Below are 22,214 nucleotides of genomic sequence, written 5' to 3'. Positions count from 1 at the left end.
TTAAAAAAAATATAGTCCAGCCCCCCACAAGGTCTGAGGGACAATGGACCGGCCCACTGCTGAAAAAGTTTGCTGACCCCTGGGAAAAACCATGGGCGCAGCTAGGATTTATTTCAGGAGGAGGGCAGGCTTTATGTTGGGGGGTGCAGAACCAAGTTATCTGTGACACAATTGGTCAGTTAGTTAAGTATTTTTATTTATTTACCGGTACTTGATTGGGAGAGGCGGATCCAACCCACTACGCTCATGGGAAGAACTTACTGACAGAGCCACAGGCACCAGGTTCCGCCCAACGGGGGGTGGGGGGAGCTTGGAGCGCACGCGTGCCGTCATGTATGATCTATTTGAGATTCCTGCATTGCAGGAGATTGGACTAGAATGATGCTCGGGATCATACCAGCCAGTTAACTCCACCTTGGGGATGAGGAACCTTTGCCTCCAGAATAAAATACATGAGGGGGCGCCCCCCCAGCTGATGGGCATTTTGTGATTGATTATGCGGGGTTGGGCTTACCTGCCCCCCCAATATTATATTCAAGTTGACACCCCTGCTCGGGATCCATCTCATCCCTAGTCGGCTTGCAGTAACGTCCCTCTGGAAGTGGCGGGCTCTCCTTCCCCGAGAGGATTTTTTAACTGAGGCTAAGCTCTAGGCTCAAGCCTGTGGGGTGGGCGAGTCCCGATCTCGCCTCGGGGCTTGGCGTTCCGTTTTAGCACCCAAGGGTGCGCAGCCCCTGCCTGGCTCCTCTACCCACGTGGGCTTCGGCGGAAACGTACAGGGGTGTGTATCGCCGAAGCAGCTGGAACCCGCCGCCCGCTACGTTCAGTAGGATTGACTCCAAAGTAAAAGCTGGCTTGCGGGGATGGTCGCCGCCGCCGCGCGAGGCATGGCACTGCCACCCAGCCCGGCTCTGGTGCGCCGCCCCTGCGCGCGCCCGCCTCGATTCCTTATTCGAAAGCGCCCCAGCCGGCCCTTTTCCTCCGGCTGCCCTTAAAGAGGCAGCGGCGATTACCCAAGACGCTCTGCCCAGCCCGCCGCCGCCGCCACACCCCGCGGGCCGCCTTCCCCGCCCTCCCTTGCCTTGCGGAGCCCGCGCTTGCGACGAGAAGGAGAAGAGCCGCGGCAGGAAGCGAAGAAAGCGACGTCTCCCCTTTCCGACGAGGGGCGCCGCGCTGCCATGGAGTCGTCCAGCAACTCCGAAGGGTGCATGGGGCAATGTACCGGCTTCATGCGCACTCACAAGGGAATGATCCTCCTGGCCGAAATAGTAAGAGAGGGCGCGCACGGGCGGGAGGGCGCGATCTGCAAAGGCGGGAGGGCGCCCAGGACAGGAGACTGGGTGGTTCACTAACTTCTCGGAGCGGCGGACGCTGCGCTTTGCCCAGAAAACTTCTTTCTCGCGTTTCGATAACCCAGCTCCCTCCGGACCCCACGTCCAACCAATCGGCGAAGTTCAGGTTTTCCAAAGTGGCTCGGAGGGATAAGTTGCAGCTGGGGTGCTGCAGCAACATGACTGTGTGGGTCGGACGGAGCCTGGCACCCAGCCCGTCCCTCCCAGCTCTGCCCCCCACCTCCGCTTTATAAGTGGCTGAGAAAGAACAGGCGGTCACGTCCGTTAGTGGCGCCCGCCGAAAGTTGTTGGCATGTGTGGCACCGGGCGGAGGTGCTTCCCTCGAGCCCCTCGCCACCCAAAGCTTCCCCAGTACCCTCGATGCTCGTGCCAGCCCGCTTCCCCGCGCTGGGGATGGAACCCAGACATCCGGGTGGCTTCACCGGCCCCGCTAGAGATTGTGCCGGGCGGGGAAACGCCCTGACGGGGCAGACAGCGCAGCGCTGCCTCGGCTGAGGAAGAGTTAAGGAGGAGGGACAGCGGACGTGTCTCCCGCGCGTCGTAGGGCCGCGGGTGGAGGAGGAGGATCACGGGACGGCTGCTGTCCAGGGGGAGAGAGGGAGGGACGGTGTTTGGAGACCGAGCGGGGGCCCCCGCAAGCCCAAAGGGGATGGATGAGCGAAGGACAGTTATCCCTTAAGTTTCTTCCAACGGAGAGTGAGCCATGGACGCCTTAAGTGCGTCGGTTTGCATTCGCTGAGCCCCGCTTTTCTCTTCCTGCTCGCTGCCACTTGATGCGCTTTCCCTTCCTCTTCCCTGCTGCAGCTCGATCTCGCCCCGGCGCTTTGCTTTGCGCGAGTTCGGCATCGTTAAGCTCCGCGGGGCAGAGACCCATCGGCTGCTGCCTCCCCTGGGCCGTGGGCATGGCGAGCATAGGGAGCCAGACTTAAACAAGCCGGACTTCCCGGGTCCTCCCCCCCCTCCCCTTGATGCCTGCAGGTTTGGAAAAGCAGCGAGGCAGAGGAGGAAAAGGTGCTTGCGGTCCTATCCCCGCGGCTGGCGGTTGTTCGACGGCCTTGGGGTGCCTTTACTGGCTGCTTGCCTCTCCCTGCCCGCGCAGGGCCTTGGTTTTTGGGTGCGGCTGAGCGTGTGCCTTGCTGGTCGCCTCCCCGGAGCGCCGGGTGCGCGCATCGCCGCGAGAGCGGGTGACTCACCGTTCCCCGTTGCTGGGCACAAGAGTGTGTGTGTCTGGCACGGTCATTGGGAGTGTCTCTTTGCGGTTTGAATTTATAGCAGTAGTTGCTAAACAGTTGCAAGCTTGTAGGACCATGTGGTCCCGCTCCACCTCCCTATGACATATATGGGAAAGGATAGGTTCTCCCCACCCTTCTGAATAAGCTGTACAGTATATTTATCCTCACTAGTTGTCCTGGGACTTAGTACACGTAGGGGTGCCAGCTTTTATTTTCCTGAAAATAGAGCTGAACTTGCCCCACACCATCACATGGCCTCCTGCTTTCAGAGGGGTTCTTCTCGCTGAATTCTTGCTTCTCATGCAGTTGTTAAAGGGGTACAAGTTTCTCAAGAAAAATAAAAGACATTACAACCCTCTTGCTCTCTCATAACTTGCCCACAAGAACTGCTTCCAAGTAAACCTATTTTTGGCAACTTAAGCCAGAGCAAGGAAGCTACGCAGCCTATTTCAATACCAGGGTTCAGCGCTGGAATATGTGGAAGGGATGAGAGTATTTCTGAGCATAAGGGGGGGGGTAATGGAGCCACACACACCTGGGATTAGTGGGGGGGGCACAAGGTCTTTCAGACCAGAGGTTGGCACTACCAGCCAGCTTTGCTCTGTAGCTCTTGGGGTTCTTAAATCCCCCCCAAAAAATGCTTATTAAAAAGCCTCAAGACAAATCATTGGGAGAATAGATCTATTAACAGCAAGACAAGAAAGTAGAGCTTCCACGTTCAGTGGCAGTAATGTCAGTGAATACCAGTAGCTAGCTGGCAGGAACCCTGAGCAGCGAACAGGGTAACGTTTTGCGTTGGGGAAAGGCTGTCACTCCGTGGCGGAGCATCTGATTTGCATGCAGAAGGCCCGGGTTCAATCCCTGGCATCTCCGGGCACAGCAAGGAGAGATCCTGAAGCCCTGGAGAGCTGCTGCCAGCCAGTGTAGGTGGTCAGATTCAGTCGAAGGCACCTTGCTATGTTTGTGTGCAAATCCCACTTGTCTGTTCTTTACCTACCCCTGGAAAGTGACTTGTAGAAGTGGAGCAGGATCCTCCCTTAGTCTTTTCAAAGAGGGATAGGACAATATGGCTTCTGTCTCCATTATGGGTGTAGCCCTTTTCTCCGCCATCTGTGGCAGAGAAGTTGTTGGTCTCCCCCCCTCCCTCTTTCACAAATCTTTGCCACCTCCATTAATAATTAACAGGAACCGTTTTTTTTCTAATTCAGTTTTTCAGCCCTGAGAATTGGAAGCAGAAACCTGGACGTCTCGAGTCCTAATACAAGTATTTTACCTTCACAAACTGGAGGGTCTTAGGAATGTAGAAAACTGCCTCATGCAAAGTCAGACGGTTGGTCCAAAAAGGATGTGCTTTAGCCAGCTTTTTAGACATCTTTGTTGCGACTTCCCTCCTTTTGCATGATTCCTTGTTTGCCATGTTATCCTCACAACAACCCTGTGAGGTAGGGCTGAGGAGAGTGACTAGGCCAGGCATAGGCAACCTTGGCTCTCCAGATGTTTTGGAACTACAACTCCCATGATCCCTAGCTAACAGGGCCAGTGGTCAGGGATCATGGGAGTTGTAGTTCCAAAACATCTGGAGAGCCAAGGTTGCCTATGCCTGGACTAGGCCAACAACTCTCACTGAGCTTCATGGCTGAATTGGGTTTATAACTTGGGATTTTTCAGTCTTAATCCAAAACTTAATCTAAAACCGCAGCACCGCTCTAATTCTGTGTTATGGAAACCAAACAGGAGATTGCTACCGTATTGCTCAAATGCTGCAGGGCCGATAATCTACTTTTTTAATCTTAGAAGAGAGCATGTTCTTTAAGGCTGCAGGGTTGGGTGTTGTATCTGCATGGGAATGACGGAGGGTTTTCCTTTTTTCCAAAAGGCGGGGGCTAGGAATAAAGAGCAGGTCCCAACAAGGCCCACAAGGAAGGCGAAGAGAACAAGGGAAGGATTTATGTTTGCCTGTGTGCGCTACGCCCTGTCACTCCCAAGGGCTCTGGGTGCAGGTGCTGCCCTGCCCTGTTTTTAAAATAGCAAGCAAAGACCACATGTTCGTTGAGTCAATTTCTCTTTATCCAGTGGCTCCCATCTTGGTGGGATGAACAAAACAACACCCTCTGTGTCTGACTGCCCCGTTAAGGCCCAAACACAGAAGAGAACATGGATTTGTTCCATATTGATTGAGGTGAAGCAAGTCCTACGGTACTGCTCAGTCTATGTACAGTTGCTATGTCAGATTAGAATCCCGCTTTGCCTGTATTAAGCCAGTGTAGTGTTTGGGGATGAGGAACTTGGTGTGCTCTAGATCAGGCTTCCCCAAACTTCGGCCCTCCAGATGTTTTGGACTACAATTCCCATCATCCCTGACCACTGGTGCTGTTAGCTAGGGATCATGGGAGTTGTAGGCCAAAACATCTGGAGGGCCGAAGTTTGGAGATGCCTGCTCTAGATGCTGCAGGACTGCTTCTCCCATCATGTCTGAAGGTGGCCCCTGTTGGCTGGGGCTGATGGGAATCAGAGTCCGGCACTGCTTGGAAGGCTAGTTGAGAAGTTGGAATAATGTACGTAGCAGCCTAATGTCACCTAAAACCCGCTCCTGTTTCACTCCAGATGCCAGGCATTCAACAGGGGAAATTTTGCATGCCAAACAGATACTCTACCATTGGCCAGTCCTATGGCCAATCATAGCATTGTAGAATTGTAGAGTTGGAAGGGACCGCGAGGATCATCTAGTTCAACCTCCAATCTTTGGCCCAACTTGGGGCTTGAACCCATGGCCCTGTTCTTCCAACTGAGCTACCCCTCCTTATATATCAGGTTCCCCATCCCTGATATAGCCTGGCAAAGGAAAATATTATTTTAGGACACTCAACCCATTCTTTACTTTTACCCGGTCTTTTGTCGACACTGTCAGTATCTGAGTGTAATCCTTGCCATGCTATATAGGTGACACACATTCAAGGATGGTTCTGAGACAGCGTGCAAGGCTGTCATTTGGAAAATGAGCTGAAATTGCTCCTGCTCAATGTTGCAGTTAGGTGATTTCTGACTCTGGTCTTGGAGTTCCTCCAGACTTCCTTCTGCTCTGTGCTTTCCAGACACAAGTCTATACTTTAAAGCTCTGCAACCAAGCAGTGGTTTATTTTTTGTCCTATTGCTTTCCTCAGGAACAGCTACATTTTACTTGTGAATTGGAGCAAATGGCAAGCTGCAGAAAACACATCTCTTCATCATCTTTTAGTCATGGTTTGGGAGTGGGGGGAAAATTCCAACCAGCTTTACTAAGGACCAATGAAACAGCAAAACAGTGAACTAGCTTTCAAGTTCCATAGAAATATCCCTCAGGCCTTATGTTAAAAGGGAGGGGGAAAGAGTGAAGGAAAATACATTGCTGGTAGAATAAATGTGAGAAACCCTTTCTGCAAATATCCACAGACTAATGTGGATCAGCAGTAGCTATTACAGGTGAAACTTGGAAAATTAGAAAATCGTTGAAAAGTGCATTTATTTCAGTAATGCAACTTATTATTTATTATTTTTCTTTTAATTTTACAAATGCTTTCTTTTGGAAATTCCACAGTAATAAAACCAATAGTTACAATAATACAAGAATAAACATCGCTATTACATTTCATTAATTACATTCCATTTATAATTGACAAATAATTACAATTACAACAAATAAAGGCTTGACATATTTTGCTTTGCATTTCATGCATCTATCTAATATATTGGTTTCACCTTTTAAGTTGCATTACTGAAATAAGTGCACTTTTCAACAATATTCTAATTTTCCGAGTTTCACCTGTATTATACGTTACAGGAAAGTAGATTCTGTTATTAACAGAAGTTATTAACAATATACATTATACAGTATTTCTCATCAGATCGTTTTGAGACATGTGGGCTAAATTAGGTTAGTTTGTTAGAACAAGACGCACTCTCCCTTTTGGAAAATGTACAAGCATGCAGTTAATTCAGTTAGCATTCATTGGAACTAATGGGTTCCTTGTAATGCTGAGAGCAAGTACTGTATGAAGATATTTGGCTGGTTCTTGGCCTACGAAAGCTGGGTTAAAAATCACAGTAGGGATGGAATCCACAGAAGCCAAATTAGGTAGTATAGCTTAGTAGTTGGAGGGCCTGTAGTCTCCCCCCGCCCACTGACACATTTCTATTATTTAAGCTAATTGCCCAGTCCTGTGATTCCCCTCCTCCTGTCAGGTAGCTAAATTCAGAATCAACCAAAGTAGATACATAAATGCTGGGACCCAGGTGGTGCTGTGGGTTAAACCACAGAGTCTAGGGCTTGCTGATCAGAAGGTCAGCGGCTTGAATCCCTGCAATGGGGTGAGCTCCCGTTGCTTGGTCCCAGCTCCTGCCCACCTAGCAGTTCGAAAGCACATCAAAGTGCAAGTAGATAAATAGGTACCGCTCCGGCGGGAAGGTAAACGGCGTTTCCGTGCGCTGCTCTGGTTCGCCAGAAGCAGCTTTGTCATGCTGGCCACATGACCCGGAAGCTATACGCCGGCTCCCTCGGCCAATAATGCGAGATGAGCACGCAACCCCAGAGTCGGACACGACTGGACCTGATGGTCAGGGGCCCCTTTACCTTTTTAGATAAATAAATGCAGGCAGCAGCGTTGATCCACTAAAGGTGGGTGGGGAGAACACTTTCAAATAACACAAAACTTCTGTTAGGACTAACTAAAAACCACACTAGTGTTTGAATGTCACAGTCTCCGATAGGGTTTGCGTTTGCTTTGGTGTGTTTTTTTTTAAAACCAACCCAAGCATCAGTATTTGAAAGCGGCTCAATGCGCAGGAGATAATGGCGATTGCCCCTCTGTCACAAGCTTCCCTTGCTTATATCTATGCAACAAGCGGTGGTTGGTTGGCCTCATCTGCTCAAGAGCTTACATCCATTTCTGCCCAGTTGGCAATATAACTTCCAGTTGTCTGTACCAAGCCCTTTTAAAAACCCATTTCCTTTTCTCTCTCAACTTTGCCCATGTAACAGCTCTGTATCCTATGCCTGGGGTGGAGGACGCATGCTTAATTCCTTTCCATGTGTTATGGGAAAACTCAGCACACCCCACCTTTTTGCTGTAATTGCAATGATTTGGCACATACAGGGATTCCCTGGTGCTCAAAGCACCTCCCATACATTAGCTTGATAATAACCCAACTGCTCCTGCAAGGTAGGGCAGGGGCGTAGCCAGGATGAAAATTAGGGGGGGCAAGGGGTGGGGCCAAGAGGCAGGAGCGGGGGGAGGGGCCACAGTGGGGCAAGGAAAGCTCCCTTCTCCCTTGCCAGCTTTCCCTCCACCCGCCCTGGCGATCGGCAGGGGCGAGGGGGCGCCAGGATCAGCCCGAAATCGGGCTGCTCCGATCCCCTCCTCCCCCTCTGCGATCGCCGGGGCGGGTGGAGGGAAAGCCCCAGAGCCGCGCAAAGCGGTTGCCTGGCTTTCCCTCCGCCCGCCCCACAGCCAGCCAGGGAGAAGGGAGCCGTCCCTTCTCCCTGGCTGGCTGTGGGGCGGGTGGAGGGAAAGCCCCAGAGCCGCGCAAAGCGGTTGCCTGGCTTTCCCTCCGCCCGCCCCACAGCCAGCCAGGGAGAAGGGAGATGGCACCAGGCGGGCAGCGGGGCAGGGTGGCCAGCGGCCCTGCTTCTAGGGGGGGCAATTGCCCCCTCCTGCCCCCCTGCCTACGCCCATGAGGTAGGGCACCCCTGCTATGCCCATCTTGCGGATGAGAGCGGTTTGGTGCCCTAAGGCAAGCTGGCGAGTTCATGGCTCGGGATGTTTTTAAACTAGGGGACGGTCCCGGCTTGCATTCTTGGTTCATCTGTCAGCATCGTACCTGAAGGGATGCATGTTTGGCTGCTATCCTTCTCCAGCTCTATCTTGTGCCTTTCCTTTGATTCTGCCACCCCCTATATTAGAAGACCTGGCTACGCTGCTGCTTTTAACTGTTCGGCATTCCTCTTGGGCTCTTGCCGTGGCAATTCTTTCCCCGCCCTTTATTTCTGGTCTGTGAAAGTGGAGGCCTGTTCCTTTACGTTTTTTACTGTGGACCTTCGCATACTTGGCAGGAGGCTCCTAGTTTGTTTAGCTGTTGCCCCAGTGATTCCCTTCACACACACACGCACGCTGCTTCTGCCTGGCGCGCTGGCAACCCCAGTGTGCTGACGAACAGATTGGCCCTTTGTTTCCAAGGTCCACAACTGGAATGTCTAGCTGTAATTGTGTCTACCAGTTGCCACAGCTGGAACATTTCCTTCCTGCAACTGCTCTTCCTTCCTTGGAGGGGAAGCCCTGTGCCCTCAGACATCTTTGGAGAAGGCCTAGGAAACCCAGGTTAAATCCCTGGCATATTTAGCTAAAAAACACATTTGGTAGCAAGGCCGGGTGGCGGGTGGCGGGCAGGGATACCCATGCTTGAGAACTGGAGAGTTGGAGACTCTGCCCCCCGCCCCATCTATATATAGAGACCACAAGTGAGAGAGACTCGAGGCCCAGGCATGCTTATTTTTCTCTCCCAAGATCTGCCCGTAAACAGAATTCTAGTCCTACAGGCTCTGGCAGGTTAATTGGCCACAAAGCAGATGGAAAAACCCCTTCCCCCCCAAGGTACCTATGTAGCAACAGTCCCCACCACACCCAGATATCCTTTGGGGTGATACATTGGTACATTGACGTATGAAAATAAATGGCTGCTAGATTATGTTACCAAGCTAGAAAACTTTATCATCTTACATGCAGCATAATGTCACTTTGTAGCTTGCATTTGATAAGTTTGTGGGTGGGTGTGGGTGTGGGTGCACATACACACACACACACACACATACACACACACAGAGAGAGAGACAGACAGACAGACAGACAGACAGACAGACAGACAGACAGACAGACAGACAGACAGACAGACTGCCAGCTACTTGGAATGCAAGCAAATACAAATCTCTGGTTTTTGGTTTGGGGGCTGGAAATCCACTAAGCTGTTAATTTATCCTGGTGCCCAACATGCTGGCTTTGTGCAGAGAAGCAAGGCCAGGTAGTGCCTGAGAGTGAGAAATCTAGTGTGCGTCCAAGCCATGCTTTTGAAAATCTGCCTTCAGCAATCTCTAAATGTGCTCACCCCTTTCATGAATCAAATTCTTGGCAAGGAAAACAGGCCCTGGTGCCATCATGCAGAACTCACTGGCTCAGAGTTCCCCACCAGTTTTCCTTGGTTCGTCCACCTTGCTTCCAAGATTGGTTCAGTTCCACCAAAGCTGATCTATGTGAAATGGTGGAGAAATTATTTCTGAAAGGCTGGAACATCTGGTCAATGGAGCATGGTCGCTTTTGGAGACAGAACTTTGGCAACCTGGACCAAATATCTCCCATGTAGGGAAACCTGAGGTTAGGTGTCACTATACTAGTTTATACTAGGATTATGGCTCAAGGCTTCTTTGCTAAAAAGCATCTAGGTTGTGCAATGCTAGCATACTGGGGCAGGCAGAGATGTACCCTAATATGTGCTGGAGTATTTGCAAAGAAAAGGTCCGAGGATATCAGACCACCCTGCTCAGCAGGGCAAGCCCAAGACATTTTGGCACCTGAGGCGAACCGTAAAATGGCGCCCTCCACAGGGAAGAAGGGGTGAGTGAAGATCTACATCGGGAACAAGGATGGAAGGAGAACAGGCAGCACCTCAGATTTTCCAAGAGGCACTATAGAGGTGGCATGGGGGGCGGGGGCCAAGGAGGGGGCAGATCCAGCCTTGCAGAAGCATGCTGCAGCCTTTTTATTATTTTTATTATTATTATTTTAATTTATTATTATTATTATTAAAATAAACTTTATTGATTTGCAAATTAAAAATACACGCACGATCACACCAAAAAGTAAATGAAAAAGTCCAAATCATAACAAACAATGACAAAACTTCAGAAAGAACAAAAACAGAAAAACAAAACAGAATCATACATATACCAAGAATAAGAATAATAATCATTATGAACATAATCGCAATCATAAATTAAATCATAAAGAACATAAACATGATCATAAATTAAATCATAAAAATCCTAATTTGCGCAAAATTGGAAAAGCGAAAAAATTCCGAAGATAGAAGATTGGCTAGTGAAATTAATGGGATATAAAAATTTGGCCATAAAATATGGGATCTCAAAAGGAATAGGGAAGGAGAAAGCAGGGAAAGAGTGGGATTCCTTTGAGATATATTTTAAAAAATAAGGTAGAAAAAGCGAATCTTGTGGCAGATTTATGAAGGGCGAGGAAATTAAAGAAAAAAGAGGAATTGGAAATAAGCATGCATCAATCAAGAATGGAATGAATCAATATATAGGAATGGCTGGAAGTAGGAGAGGGTGGGAGGGCAGGGGTAGAGGACTTTAATCTTAAGAAAAGGACAATAGGGGAATTTCGGGTATGAAAGAGAGAATGAATGTAAGAGTTTGTAATCCCCCCCCCCATGCTGCAGCCTTGCTGCCACTGCAAGAGCAGCAGTGGGTGGGGCATTCCTTGGTGGCTGGATCTGCTGTCCCTGTCGATCCTGCTGCCTGAGGTGGCTTCCTCACCTTGTCTCATGGGTGGAGCAGCCCTGTTGCCCAGGCTTTCCCAGTAGTGCACTCCCAAGAAGGCTGCTGAGCCATTTTCATTTCTTTGTTTTCACACCAGAATTACTATCGGTTTATACTGAGTCTCAGGTAATCCTGCAACAATCCTGGTAATAAAGGTAAAGGTAAAGGGACCCCTGACCATTAGGTCCAGTCGTGACCGACTCTGGGGTTGTGCGCTCATCTCGCATTATTGGCCGAGGGAGCCGGCGTATAGCTTCCAGGTCATGTGGCCAGCATGACAAAGCCGCTTCTGGCAAACCAGAGCAGCGCACGGAAACGCCGTTTACCTTCCCGCTATAGCGGTTCCTATTTATCTACTTGCATTTTGACGTGCTTTCGAACTGCTAGGTTGGCAGGAGCTGGGACCAAGCAACGGGAGCTCACCCCGTCACAGGGATTCGAACCGCCGGCCTTCTGATCAGCAAGCCCTAGGCTCAGTGGTTTAGCCCACAGCGCCACCTGGGTCCCAAAACATTAAAACACTACCTTTTCCTCCAAGGGACTCAAGGTAGCAAATGTGGTTCTGCTCATCATTTAATCCCCACAACAACCAAGGCTGAGAGGCAGTGACTGGCCCAAGGTGACCCTGTGAGCTTCATGGCGGATTTGAACCCTGGTCTCCCAGGTCAAAGTCAGACACTCTAACCACTACACCACACTAAATTGTCTACTGCAACTATATACCAATATATTATTATTATTATTATTATTATTATTATTATTATTACCCCACCCATTTGGCTGGTTGCCCCAGCCACTCTGGGCAACTTCCAACACATACAAAAACATCAAACATTAATAGTAACAATCTGATCCAATATAAAAAGACACAAGAACTTTAAAATAAATCATATCAAACAAAGCAACATTCAACAATCCATCAGAATCTAATAGTAAACACTAAAATTAAACATCAGCAAATAATACACTCATCAACCACAAGAAGGAATTACCGGTACCAATCTATAATCAATAAAAATAACAGCAAATCGCAGTGCATAAAATACCATGAAACATACAAAACCATGTAAAAAGATCAAATTGAGAAACAAGGACGCACAACTTATAAAACTATTAACAAAAACAAAAACCCTCTCTTCCCAGCTGCTGGTCTGGGAAAGGCTTCCAGGGCTGGAAAATGGGGCAAGGCAGGTGGAAACGGCATTGCCTGATGATGAGGAAAAAAGGTTCTCTCCCCTCATAAAATCATATGTCATTATGTTACCTGTTTACAACAACTAACTAGGGCTGGGTGATATCCGGTTTTCAACATTGTGATATATCACCATCTAAACATGATGATACATTGATCTATGCTGGGGTAGGAGTGGGGAGATTGTTCCACTGCGCGAGCAGAAATGCTCACGCTGTCAGAACAATCTCCTGAGCATGATGTTGAATTCCACACACAGGCTCCATCAGTGGAGGGAGAACATGGCCGTTGTGGCTGCTAGCTGAGCAGTTATAGCAATAGGGGTACGGCAAAGGGAAATACCTGCCTGCCTAGCTAACAAGGGCTGTTGTAAGTTTTTAGGCACCAGGCGAAAATATTTCTCTTTAATCAGGCCTTTGGCTGATTGACATTCTATGTCCTTTTAAATGTGATTGTGGGAGGGAACATTACTGGTTTGGCTTTGGTTTTTTATTATTATGTATTTTGTGTTCTCATTTTGTATTTTTATGTTGTGAACCACCCTGCGATCGTCAAATAAAGGGCAGTATACAAATTAATAATAATAATAATAATAATAATAGTGTGCTCTACATAGCAGGCCATGAGATCATTTGGAGTTCCTAAACCTCTTGCTGGAACAGGTAATTTTCAGTCCCAGGGTTTCACTTCTGAACCCCAGCCTACAACATGAGCTCTTTGAAAAATGCTTCATTTATGATTACTATTAAGTCTATTAGGGACCCAGGTGGCGCTGTGGGTTAAACCACAGAGTCTAGGGCTTGCTGATCAGAAGGTCGGCGGTTCGAATCCCTGCAACGGGGTGAGCTCCCATTGCTTGGTCCCAGCTCCTGCCAACCTAGCAGTTCGAAAGCATGTCAAAGTGCAAGTAGATAAATAGGGACCGCTCCGGCAAGAAGGTAAACGGCGTTTCCGTGCACTGCTCTGGTTTGCCAGAAGGGGCTTTGTCATGCTGGCCACATGACCTGGAAGCTGTCTGCGGACAAACGCCGGCTCCCTCGGCCTATAGAGCGAGATGAGCGCCGCAACCCCAGAGTCGGACACGACTGGACCTGATGGTCAGGGGGCCCTTTACCTTTACCTTTTATTTATTAAGTCTATTATTTGTACCCCACCCACCTGACTGTCATTCACCTCCCCTTTTCACGAGTTCTGCCCTTTGATGGCTCTTTTTCTCCTTTCTCTGCCAGATTGCCTGCATCCTGATCCTGATCTGTTATGGAGCCTCCGTGACACCAGGCTACTCGGGTTTGGCCGTCTTCATGCTCATTTACGGCATTGTCATTTTCATCTTCTTCATGTGCAACTTGCACCACCAGATCACTTTCATCCACTGGGGATGGACGGTAAGGCTTCTCTTCTGCCCCTGGCACTGGGATCGGGCAGGGCATTCGCATGGCATGCCCAAAGGGCCTGGGAATGTGGGGCCCACGTCACTTTACAAGAGCCTTCCCCACCTGGGACTACAACTTCCATCATCCCCCAGTCAGCATGCCCAAATCGTCTGGATTGTGGGCAAGAGAGGGGCAGATTGGGTTGTGGTTCAATGGGGACGAGCAGCTTGCATGTGTCTGTTGCTTAAAAGTATAGGCCAGGCATAGGCAAACTCGGCCCTCCAGATCTTTGGGGACTACAGTTCCCATCATCCCTGACCACTGGTCCTGTCAGCTAGGGATGATGGGAGCTGTAGTCCCAAAACATCTGGAGGGCCAAGTTTGCCTATGCCTGGCATAAGCTTTGCCCCTGCCCTACTCCTTCCTCCAGTGTGCTGGGGAGGAAACAAACCATAGGTTCTTCTTCAGGTTCCTTGTCAATCAGCACTCACGGGATGTCCCCCCAAACTCAAGAACAACACTTTGCACACCAATATGAAATCATTCTGCAGTTTGTCCCCCCACCCCTCGCTGACTGGCTGAGGACAGGGAGTGACCGTGACCCGAGCACAGTGCACTGACCTGCTGTTCATTCACTTGAAACTGCTGAAAGCATGGGTAGGCAAAGCATGGAGCCAGCCCAATCGCCTTCTCAATCCGGCCCACAGATGGTCCGGGAATCAGCATGTTTTTACATGAGTAGAATGTGTGCTTTTATTTAAAATGCATCTCTGGGTTATTTGTGGGGCATAGGAATTTGTTCACCTCCCCCCCCATATAGTCTGAGGGACAGTGGACCGGCCCCCTGTTGAAAAAGTTTGCTGACCCCTGGGGTGGGGTAGGGAGGTTTTCTGTGTGGACAACCATGGACTTAGCCAGGATTTTTGTTGAGGGGGGCAGGACTTTGTTGGGGGCGGGGGCAGAACCGATTTGATTGGTCAATTAGTTAAGTATTTCTATTGTTTTACGTGATGGGGAGGCATCTTCTTTGACAACCCTGGTTCCAGTATTAACTTTTTTCCTCCCTTTCTGTTGCCTCCTTTTAGGATTTCATAAGGGCTCTCGTTGGGGCTGTTGCTTTCCTCATCACATCCCTTATCGTTCTCATAGGACACAGAGATGGAGCTGGCATCGCAGCTGCGGTAGATAAAAGCTAACAAAAATTCATGGAGGGCAGGGAAAGGAAGCTGGAGTCAGGGCTGTCTTAAGCACCTTTGGCGCCCTGGCGCCATGGTGCGACGGATCCCTCCGCCACCCGTCGCCCCGTTTTCTAGTGCGGCAGGCGGCTGGGCTCAGCGCGCAGCGCGGTCACCGAGGGCGCTGCTGTGCGGCGGGCGGGCGGGCTTGCTGCATGGCGGGGTGGGCGGCGGGCGGGCAGGCAGGCACGGCTGCGTGGTGCCCCCCCCTGGCGGACCAGCGCCATGGCGCACTGCGTCACCCAGCCTGGCCGTAGAGCCGGCCCTGGCTGGAGTGCTGATTTGGCCAGCAGCAGAAAATGTTGCTGCAAACAGGGAGACACTGGCACATTTGGGCTTTGCTAGTTGGAGAACTCCTGTCAGGATCTCCTCCACACCCCTTGTAGCAGGCCCCCTTGAGAAGGGACCTCCAGACACAATAAAAGGGCTTTCTGCAGGCACAGCTATATGGCATGCAAGCAGTAAGTGGAGAGGTCAAAGTTGTTCATCCTTTCTCATAGCACTTCGTGGACACCCAACGAAGCTGAACTTTGGAAGGTTTAGGACAGATAAAAGAAAGCGCACATTCAAACTATGGAAGTCACTCCCCCAGGAGGCAGCGACGGCCACCAACTTGGATGGCTTTAAAAGAGGATTAGACAAATTCATGCTTCTGAATACCAGTTGCTGGAAAACACAGCACGGTTCTTGTGCTCCTGTTCTGCTCACTGGTTTCCCACCGACATCTAGTTGGCCAGTGTGACAACAGGATGCTTGACTACATGGGCTATCGGCCTGATCCAGCAGGCTATTGTTATGTTCCTTCAGGAGGCCCAGCTACCAGTCCAGGTTCATATCATATTCTGTGTCACAGCCCTAGCAGCAAGCCGTCTGGCTTAGTCTCCATGAAACAGTTGCCTCCTTCAGTATGTGGCAAATTAGCTAGCATGGACCGCTGCTGCAGGTGTCTTGTCAATATGCATGCGTAATCCCCAAATACTGTGCCCAATCGGCTGTGCAAGATCTCATGCCTCTGTACCCAAAAGTGATCACTACGTATGGTCCTTCAGTGGTATAAATTTGGTGCCTTACTGAAACAGTGCATGATTGATTGGCTGTGCCTCTGTGCGGTGAATCCTGTATAAACACAACGGGGGCCCATTGTACTGCATACACATTCTGCTTTCAAAGCATATTCAAAGCACATTCTTTCCCTCAAATAATTTTGGGCACTGTAGTTTAAGGGTTCCTGGGAGTTATAACTCAGAAGAATAAACTGCACTTTGTAGGGTCTTCAAAGGTCCAGTGTGCACTGCAGCTTTGTGTACGTTTCCGAGCACAATTCAAAGTGTTGGTGCTGACCTTTAAAGCTCTAAACAGCCTCGGTCCAGTATACCTGAAGGAGCGTCTCCACCCCCATCGTTCTGAGGTCCAGCACTGAGGGCCTTCTGGCGGTTCCCTCGCTGCGAGAAGCCAAGTTACAGGGAACCAGGCAGAGGGCCTTCTCGGTAGTGGCACCCACCCTGTTGAACGCCCTCCCACCAGATGTCAAAAAGAAAACCAACTACCAGACTTTTAGAGGACATCTGAAGGCAGCCCTGTTTAGGGAAGCTTTTCATCTTTAAGAAATTAGTATATTTTAATATTTCTGTTGGAAGCCGCCCAGAGTGGCTGGGGAAACCCAGCCAGATGGGCGGGGTATAAATAATAAATTATTATTATAAATTATTATTGTGTTGCATTGGGTTTCCTCCTGTTGAGAACTTGGGTCTCCCAAACACAAGGAAGTTATCGTAGCTTATGGCTTTTTCACTTTTGCAGTCACCATTTTGCCAAACATATACTGTTGGGTACCTTCAAGCCATGCTGATTTTTTAAAAAAATAAAAAATTGTGAGCATGAGCTTTAAATCACCCCCACTCGAACTCAGTGGGACTTCAGAGAGCTTAACTTTGTCCAGCTCATGCCCCAAATAAATGCACAATCAGTGCAACCGAATCAAAATTGCCATGCCTCTCTGCGCAAGTAGCTATTTTACTTTCAAAGAGGCAAATGTAAACTGTCCATCTTTGCTGGCATCCACTTTTCTCTGAAACCACTTGCCCGATTGGGTTGCAATTTTGACACAACGTTCCAGACCAATGTGGGTGTGTTTGCATACACTAATATTACATAGATGGGACACCTATCACAGGTAAAAACCTGATTTTGGGGGAACACAGCGCCCTCCAGTGGACATCAAAGGAACATACACCTCATCTGCTGCCATTGGCTGCATACTAGCAGTGACATCACATCATAACAGAACATTCCAACCAACTGAATAAGGGCCTTTAACAGAAAACAACACCAATGCGGGGGAACCGGCCAGGCCGCAGGGGTTTGCAAGGGGGGCAGATAGAGCTGTTGGGGTTATGGGTGCTGTCATGTGGAAGGAAGATGACATCACACGCGGGAACTCTGAAGGTGAGGGGACTCTGAAGGTCCATTTAACAGACTGAGCCACAGCAATGTGTGGCCAGGCCAGCTAGTAATAATATAAAAAACTCAAATCCGTTTATTGTGAGGACCATGCCTGTACACAAATATCAACACAACAATAATTAAAAATATTAAAATTCATTGCATACTATCCCAACAAAACCTTCATCCCACAAGACAGGAAGAGAAGGAAAACAAGCAATGAGTTAAACAGATGATGAAGGGGTCTTTACATTGTCATCCATAAATCTTTCCCTGGCTTTCATGGCCTTCATCACAAAAACCGCTACCGCATGGGTAATACGTGGTAATACACCCACTTCCTACCTGGAGTACAACTGCAGAAACATACTCTTAAAAGCAGATCGATGCCTATACTAAACTTGCACTTCCTTCCACAGGTGATTGGAATGCTGACAGGAATCCTTTTTGGCTACGATGCCTACACCATCTTACCAACCCTCAGGAAGTCACATGCAGCAGCTCCCACTGGTAGGTCTACTCTGTGCAAGGAAGAGTGTGATCCTGTGGCTCTGAGCGGCTCTTAGATGGCTTTTGCTTGGCGCATCAGTAATCGGACAGACATAAGAGAACTTGCTAGCTAGCACGCACATGCACACACGGTTGAAGAGTTTACATGCTGAACAAGCCCAACTGTTTTGTTTTATTTGCAAGCCCCAGCCTTCCTCACTCAAACCCCTGGCTGAGTTGCCATTCAAGTTCTAACTACTCAGAAGCTGGGTGCTCTTTCCTGTTTACTTACTCTGCATCCAATTCATTCCCATTGTGAGCATGGTAGGTTGTGAGTATTATAAGCACTGTGTTTTGATATGTTTCCCGAGCAGGGGCACCATGTACAAGAGGCCGAGGGGGGGGGTGAATTTTCAAGGAGGTGACCAGGTCCCCTCAATATTCCATGGCCTACCCATGGCAGGTATGGGCCCCGCCGGGCCTCCCCACACATGGAGCTTCCCCACAGAGCAAATTTCTCTCCACTTTTACTGTGTGAGGTGATGTCCATGCTTGCAGACCTTCAAATTGTAGTTGTGGGTGGATTTGGGATTAGAACATGCAGGGAAACCAGATGATGGAGAAGCAGGATGGACAAGTCAGGCAAGGAAGAGAAGAGGGAACATTGTGAAGCAGCAGCTGCCAGGACCTATTCAACAGTCCAGGAAAAAGGGAAGTTTTGCAAGTTGATCTTGTGATTTTGCAAGTCACACTGACTAATGTTTTTGCTGCTTACACCACTTGTCTAATCTTCCTTGTTGAAGGTTCACGGTTCCACTTGGGGGGCAGGAGCTATGTTTTGTATGGTATTAAAGTCATAGGTGGCGCTGTGGGTTAAACCACTGAGCCTAGGGCTTGCTGATCAGAAGGTCGGTGGTTCGAATCCCTGTGACGGGGTGAGCTCCTGTTGCTTGGTCCCAGCTCCTGCCAACCTAGCAGTTCGAAAGCACGTCAAAAATGCAAGTAGATAAATAGGAACCGCTACAGCGGGAAGGTAAACGGCGTTTCCGTGTGCTGTTCTGGTTCGCCAGAAGCGGCTTTGTCATGCTGGCCACATGACCTGGAAGCTATACGCCGGCTCCCTCGGCCAATAATGCGAGATGAGCGCGCAACCCCAGAGTCGGTCACGACTGGACCTAATGGTCAGGGGTCCCTTTACCTTTACCTTTAAAGTCATAGGGGCTAAGCCCCTCTTCTGCACTGCAAGGTGCAGGCATTTGTAGGTCGATTAATGCACCACTCACTTGACGGTGCTTTTGATGGTTGTTTGTTTGTTTATTTGTTGTTGTCTTGCCCAGTCTACCAGATGTTTAACTGCTATATACAGCCTTAGAAATTAGCACATTTTGCACCTGGCTTTGGACCACTTTCGACCAAGTGAAGAAGCCTGGACTCCAGGATGGTGTCTGACATTCTCCACTATCTGGAGATGCATACCTGGGGATCCTTGGATCTGGACTGTTTTCACACACTAATACCCCATCCTGTCCAATTCTATCCATTATATTTTATTTGTACAATCAGAATGAATTTCTGGAACCAATAGGCTTTTTCTGTGCAACCTGAGCAGCAGCAGTCAAAGTTAAGAAAAAGAGGTCGGAATAGGCCAATATCAATGTGCACTCTCCCTGAATCAAGTGACTTTTCTTATTTAAGTTCTCAAAGCTCTTAACTGAGCTTTGAGAACTACTCAGATGTTTAACGGCCTTGGTCCAGTATACCTGAAGGAGCGTCTCCACCCCCATCGTTCTGCCCGGACACTGAGATCCAGCGCCGAGGGCCTTCTGGCGGTTCCCTCGCTACGAGAAGCCAAGTTACAGGGAACCAGGCAGAGGGCCTTCTCAGTAGTGGCACCCACCCTGTGGAATGCCCTCCCACCAGAGGTCAAAGAGAATAACAATTACCAGACCTTTAGAAGGCATCTCAAGGCAGCCCTGTTTAGGGAAGCTTTTAATGTTTGATGGATTTCTGTATTTTAATATTTTGTTGGAAGCCACCCAGAGTGGCTGGGGGAACCCGGCCAGATGGGCGGGGTATAAATAATAAATTATTATTATTATTATTATTATTATTATTATTATTATTATTAACTGTGAACCAATCCCAGTCAGTCCCATCATTTGAAAAATAAGACTTTAAAGCTGTCTTGCCCCAAAACTACAACTAGGCATTCCATTTTGGCAATTGTAACCTTTGTTTAGGGAGACATTTGGCCCCTAGCTTATATATCTGAGTTTCTAACACTGGCTTACCCTGTTTCTCCGAAAATAAGACGTAGCCGTAAAATAAGCCATAGCAGGATTTTTTTTACGCATTCAAGGAATATAAGCCATACCCCGGAAATAAGCCATAGTGATAGGCAGTTTAACCTTTTAGGTTAAACCAGGCATATCCAAACTGCGGCCCTCCAGGTGTTTTGGCCTACAACTCCCATGATCCCTAGCTAAGAGGACCAGTAGTCAGGGATGATGGGGATTGTAGTCTAAAACATCTGGAGGGCTGGAGTTTGGGGGTGCCTGGGTTAAACTGTACCATACTTAATAAAAAAAAAATAAGACATCCCCTGAAAATAAGCCATAGTGTTTTGTTTTGTTTTGTTTTTGAGGAAAAATAAATATAAGACGGTGTCTTATTTTTGGAGAAACACGGGTTTTTGGAGAAATACTAAAGTCATACCCAGAAGACACCCCCCCACCTCCTTAAGTATAACTAGATATACTCAAAGCGCTTGACCAAACTGAATGGTCATTTGTGTTAAAGATACTGGAGATACTGAGTGTGAAGAATCACTTTCTTCATGTAGCAACCATGCAAGTCAGTGCCTCTTTTGCCCTCCAGAGTGGACTGCCAAGTCTCTTCTTCTCTCTCTGTATTGATGATAAAGCTATTTTATCTTATGTTATTTTCTGCCGATTTTGTTGTTCCTTGTTCTTTATCATCACTTGTTACATTGAAAGCATGATGATTTTGGCATTTGTCTGCTCCTTTACAGTTCCTACAGATGGGATCTGAAGACACGCCGTTCTCTTGCTTCCACATCATGACTAGGCCCCAATCCTGGACCCATCGCCTTTAGCTTCCTGCTGGATGTCCTGGTAGAAAACTACCCCAGCCTATAAATTTGACAATTTCATCCCTCTCTTCTGGACGTCTCTGTGTGGTTTCACCAATTCTTGAGAAAGATATTTCCACTCTTATTTCTGCCAACACTCTCTCCTATTTCTGACTTAATTGTGGAAAACAAAGGTAGCTTCTGGCAACTTGACAAAATAATTATTGGGAGTATTGAGGGAGGATGGAGAGGGGAAGCTTCAAATCAGTTTAGGGGCTCAAGCAGTTTACACAGTGGGCTGAGGGGGGAGGAAATGGGACCCCTGGATTCTATCTCCAGTTCTAGGAAATGTGGGGTGGAGAATGGAGTGGAAGAGAACTCCACAGACTCCTTTTAAGTGCCTTCCTTTTTCTGTGCCTCAGTTTCTCCTCATTTAAAATGGGGAGAGCGGACCAGAGGCTGGTGCTTGCATCTAGTTAGCTTATGCTCACTCTGGGGTCTCCAGCCTAAGAGATCACTGTTTTTAAGAAGCATAATAATAAAAAAGCTTAGGGAGCGGGTGTTTTGACTCTAGAAGACAATGGACCTAGTTCCTTTGAATGTTGTTGAGAATTTATTAAACCACCTTGACTGCCAATTATAATGGAAGTGATTGCCTTTTTTTTTGTTGAACTAACACTCAAGCTTCATCTCTCCCAGGCAGCCTTCAGCCAGCCTGCCCAATATGGATCTCTCTCTTTGTTCTCTCCTTCTTCTTCCCAGCACATTTTGCTAAAGACATTCTTTACCTTTCACCTCACACCCAGTTACCCTGGCAACTTTCTGTCTGCCCAGGCCCAAAATCCCTCTTAAATGGGCCATCAACACATTTCTGTCATGTTAGCGCCTCTATCCCAGGTGAGGCCCTAGCTTGGAAAAAGCTTAGCCCAAATTTTTCCGCTAGACTGCAATCTTCCCTTCAATACTCCAAATGATCAAAATCCTACCATTTATTAATTTCCAGGTTTTAGGGGGGTGCCCCCCAAAAACTCACAACAATATAAATATATAAAGTCACTTCCCCACCACTCCTTGCACTTCTGTGCTTCATGTGCTGCAATTCTGCATAAACAAAAATATGGTCGCAAAGATGCTTTGGAGTTGGGTGGGTGACACCTGCTGAAATTTTATATCTGGGGGGGGGGCTGAGTCACACCTTGGGGGGTCAGAGAGTGGGGCTCCAATGCT

At 48.6% G+C, this 22,214-nt stretch overlaps 1 protein-coding gene across 1 annotated transcript; it reads left to right on the top strand.

Annotated features, from left to right (window-relative positions):
- The first annotated feature begins 1,125 nt into the window (after positions 1-1,125).
- PLP2 (proteolipid protein 2) lies at positions 1,126-21,627 on the top strand. Its single transcript, XM_060269016.2, has 5 exons — positions 1,126-1,268; positions 13,587-13,742; positions 14,816-14,911; positions 17,827-17,917; positions 20,928-21,627. The coding sequence occupies exons 1-5, from the start codon at positions 1,179-1,181 to the stop codon at positions 20,945-20,947; spliced, it is 453 nt and encodes a 150-aa protein (XP_060124999.1). The 5' UTR covers positions 1,126-1,178; the 3' UTR covers positions 20,948-21,627.
- The last annotated feature ends 587 nt before the right edge of the window (positions 21,628-22,214 follow it).

The sequence above is a fragment of the Zootoca vivipara genome, chromosome 15, assembly GCF_965207765.1.
Source record: "Zootoca vivipara chromosome 15, rZooViv2.hap1.1, whole genome shotgun sequence".
NCBI classification, from domain to species: domain Eukaryota; kingdom Metazoa; phylum Chordata; class Lepidosauria; order Squamata; family Lacertidae; genus Zootoca; species Zootoca vivipara.
Note: the sequence above shows the minus strand (reverse complement) of the source record. Positions and strands in the feature narration are given on the sequence as shown.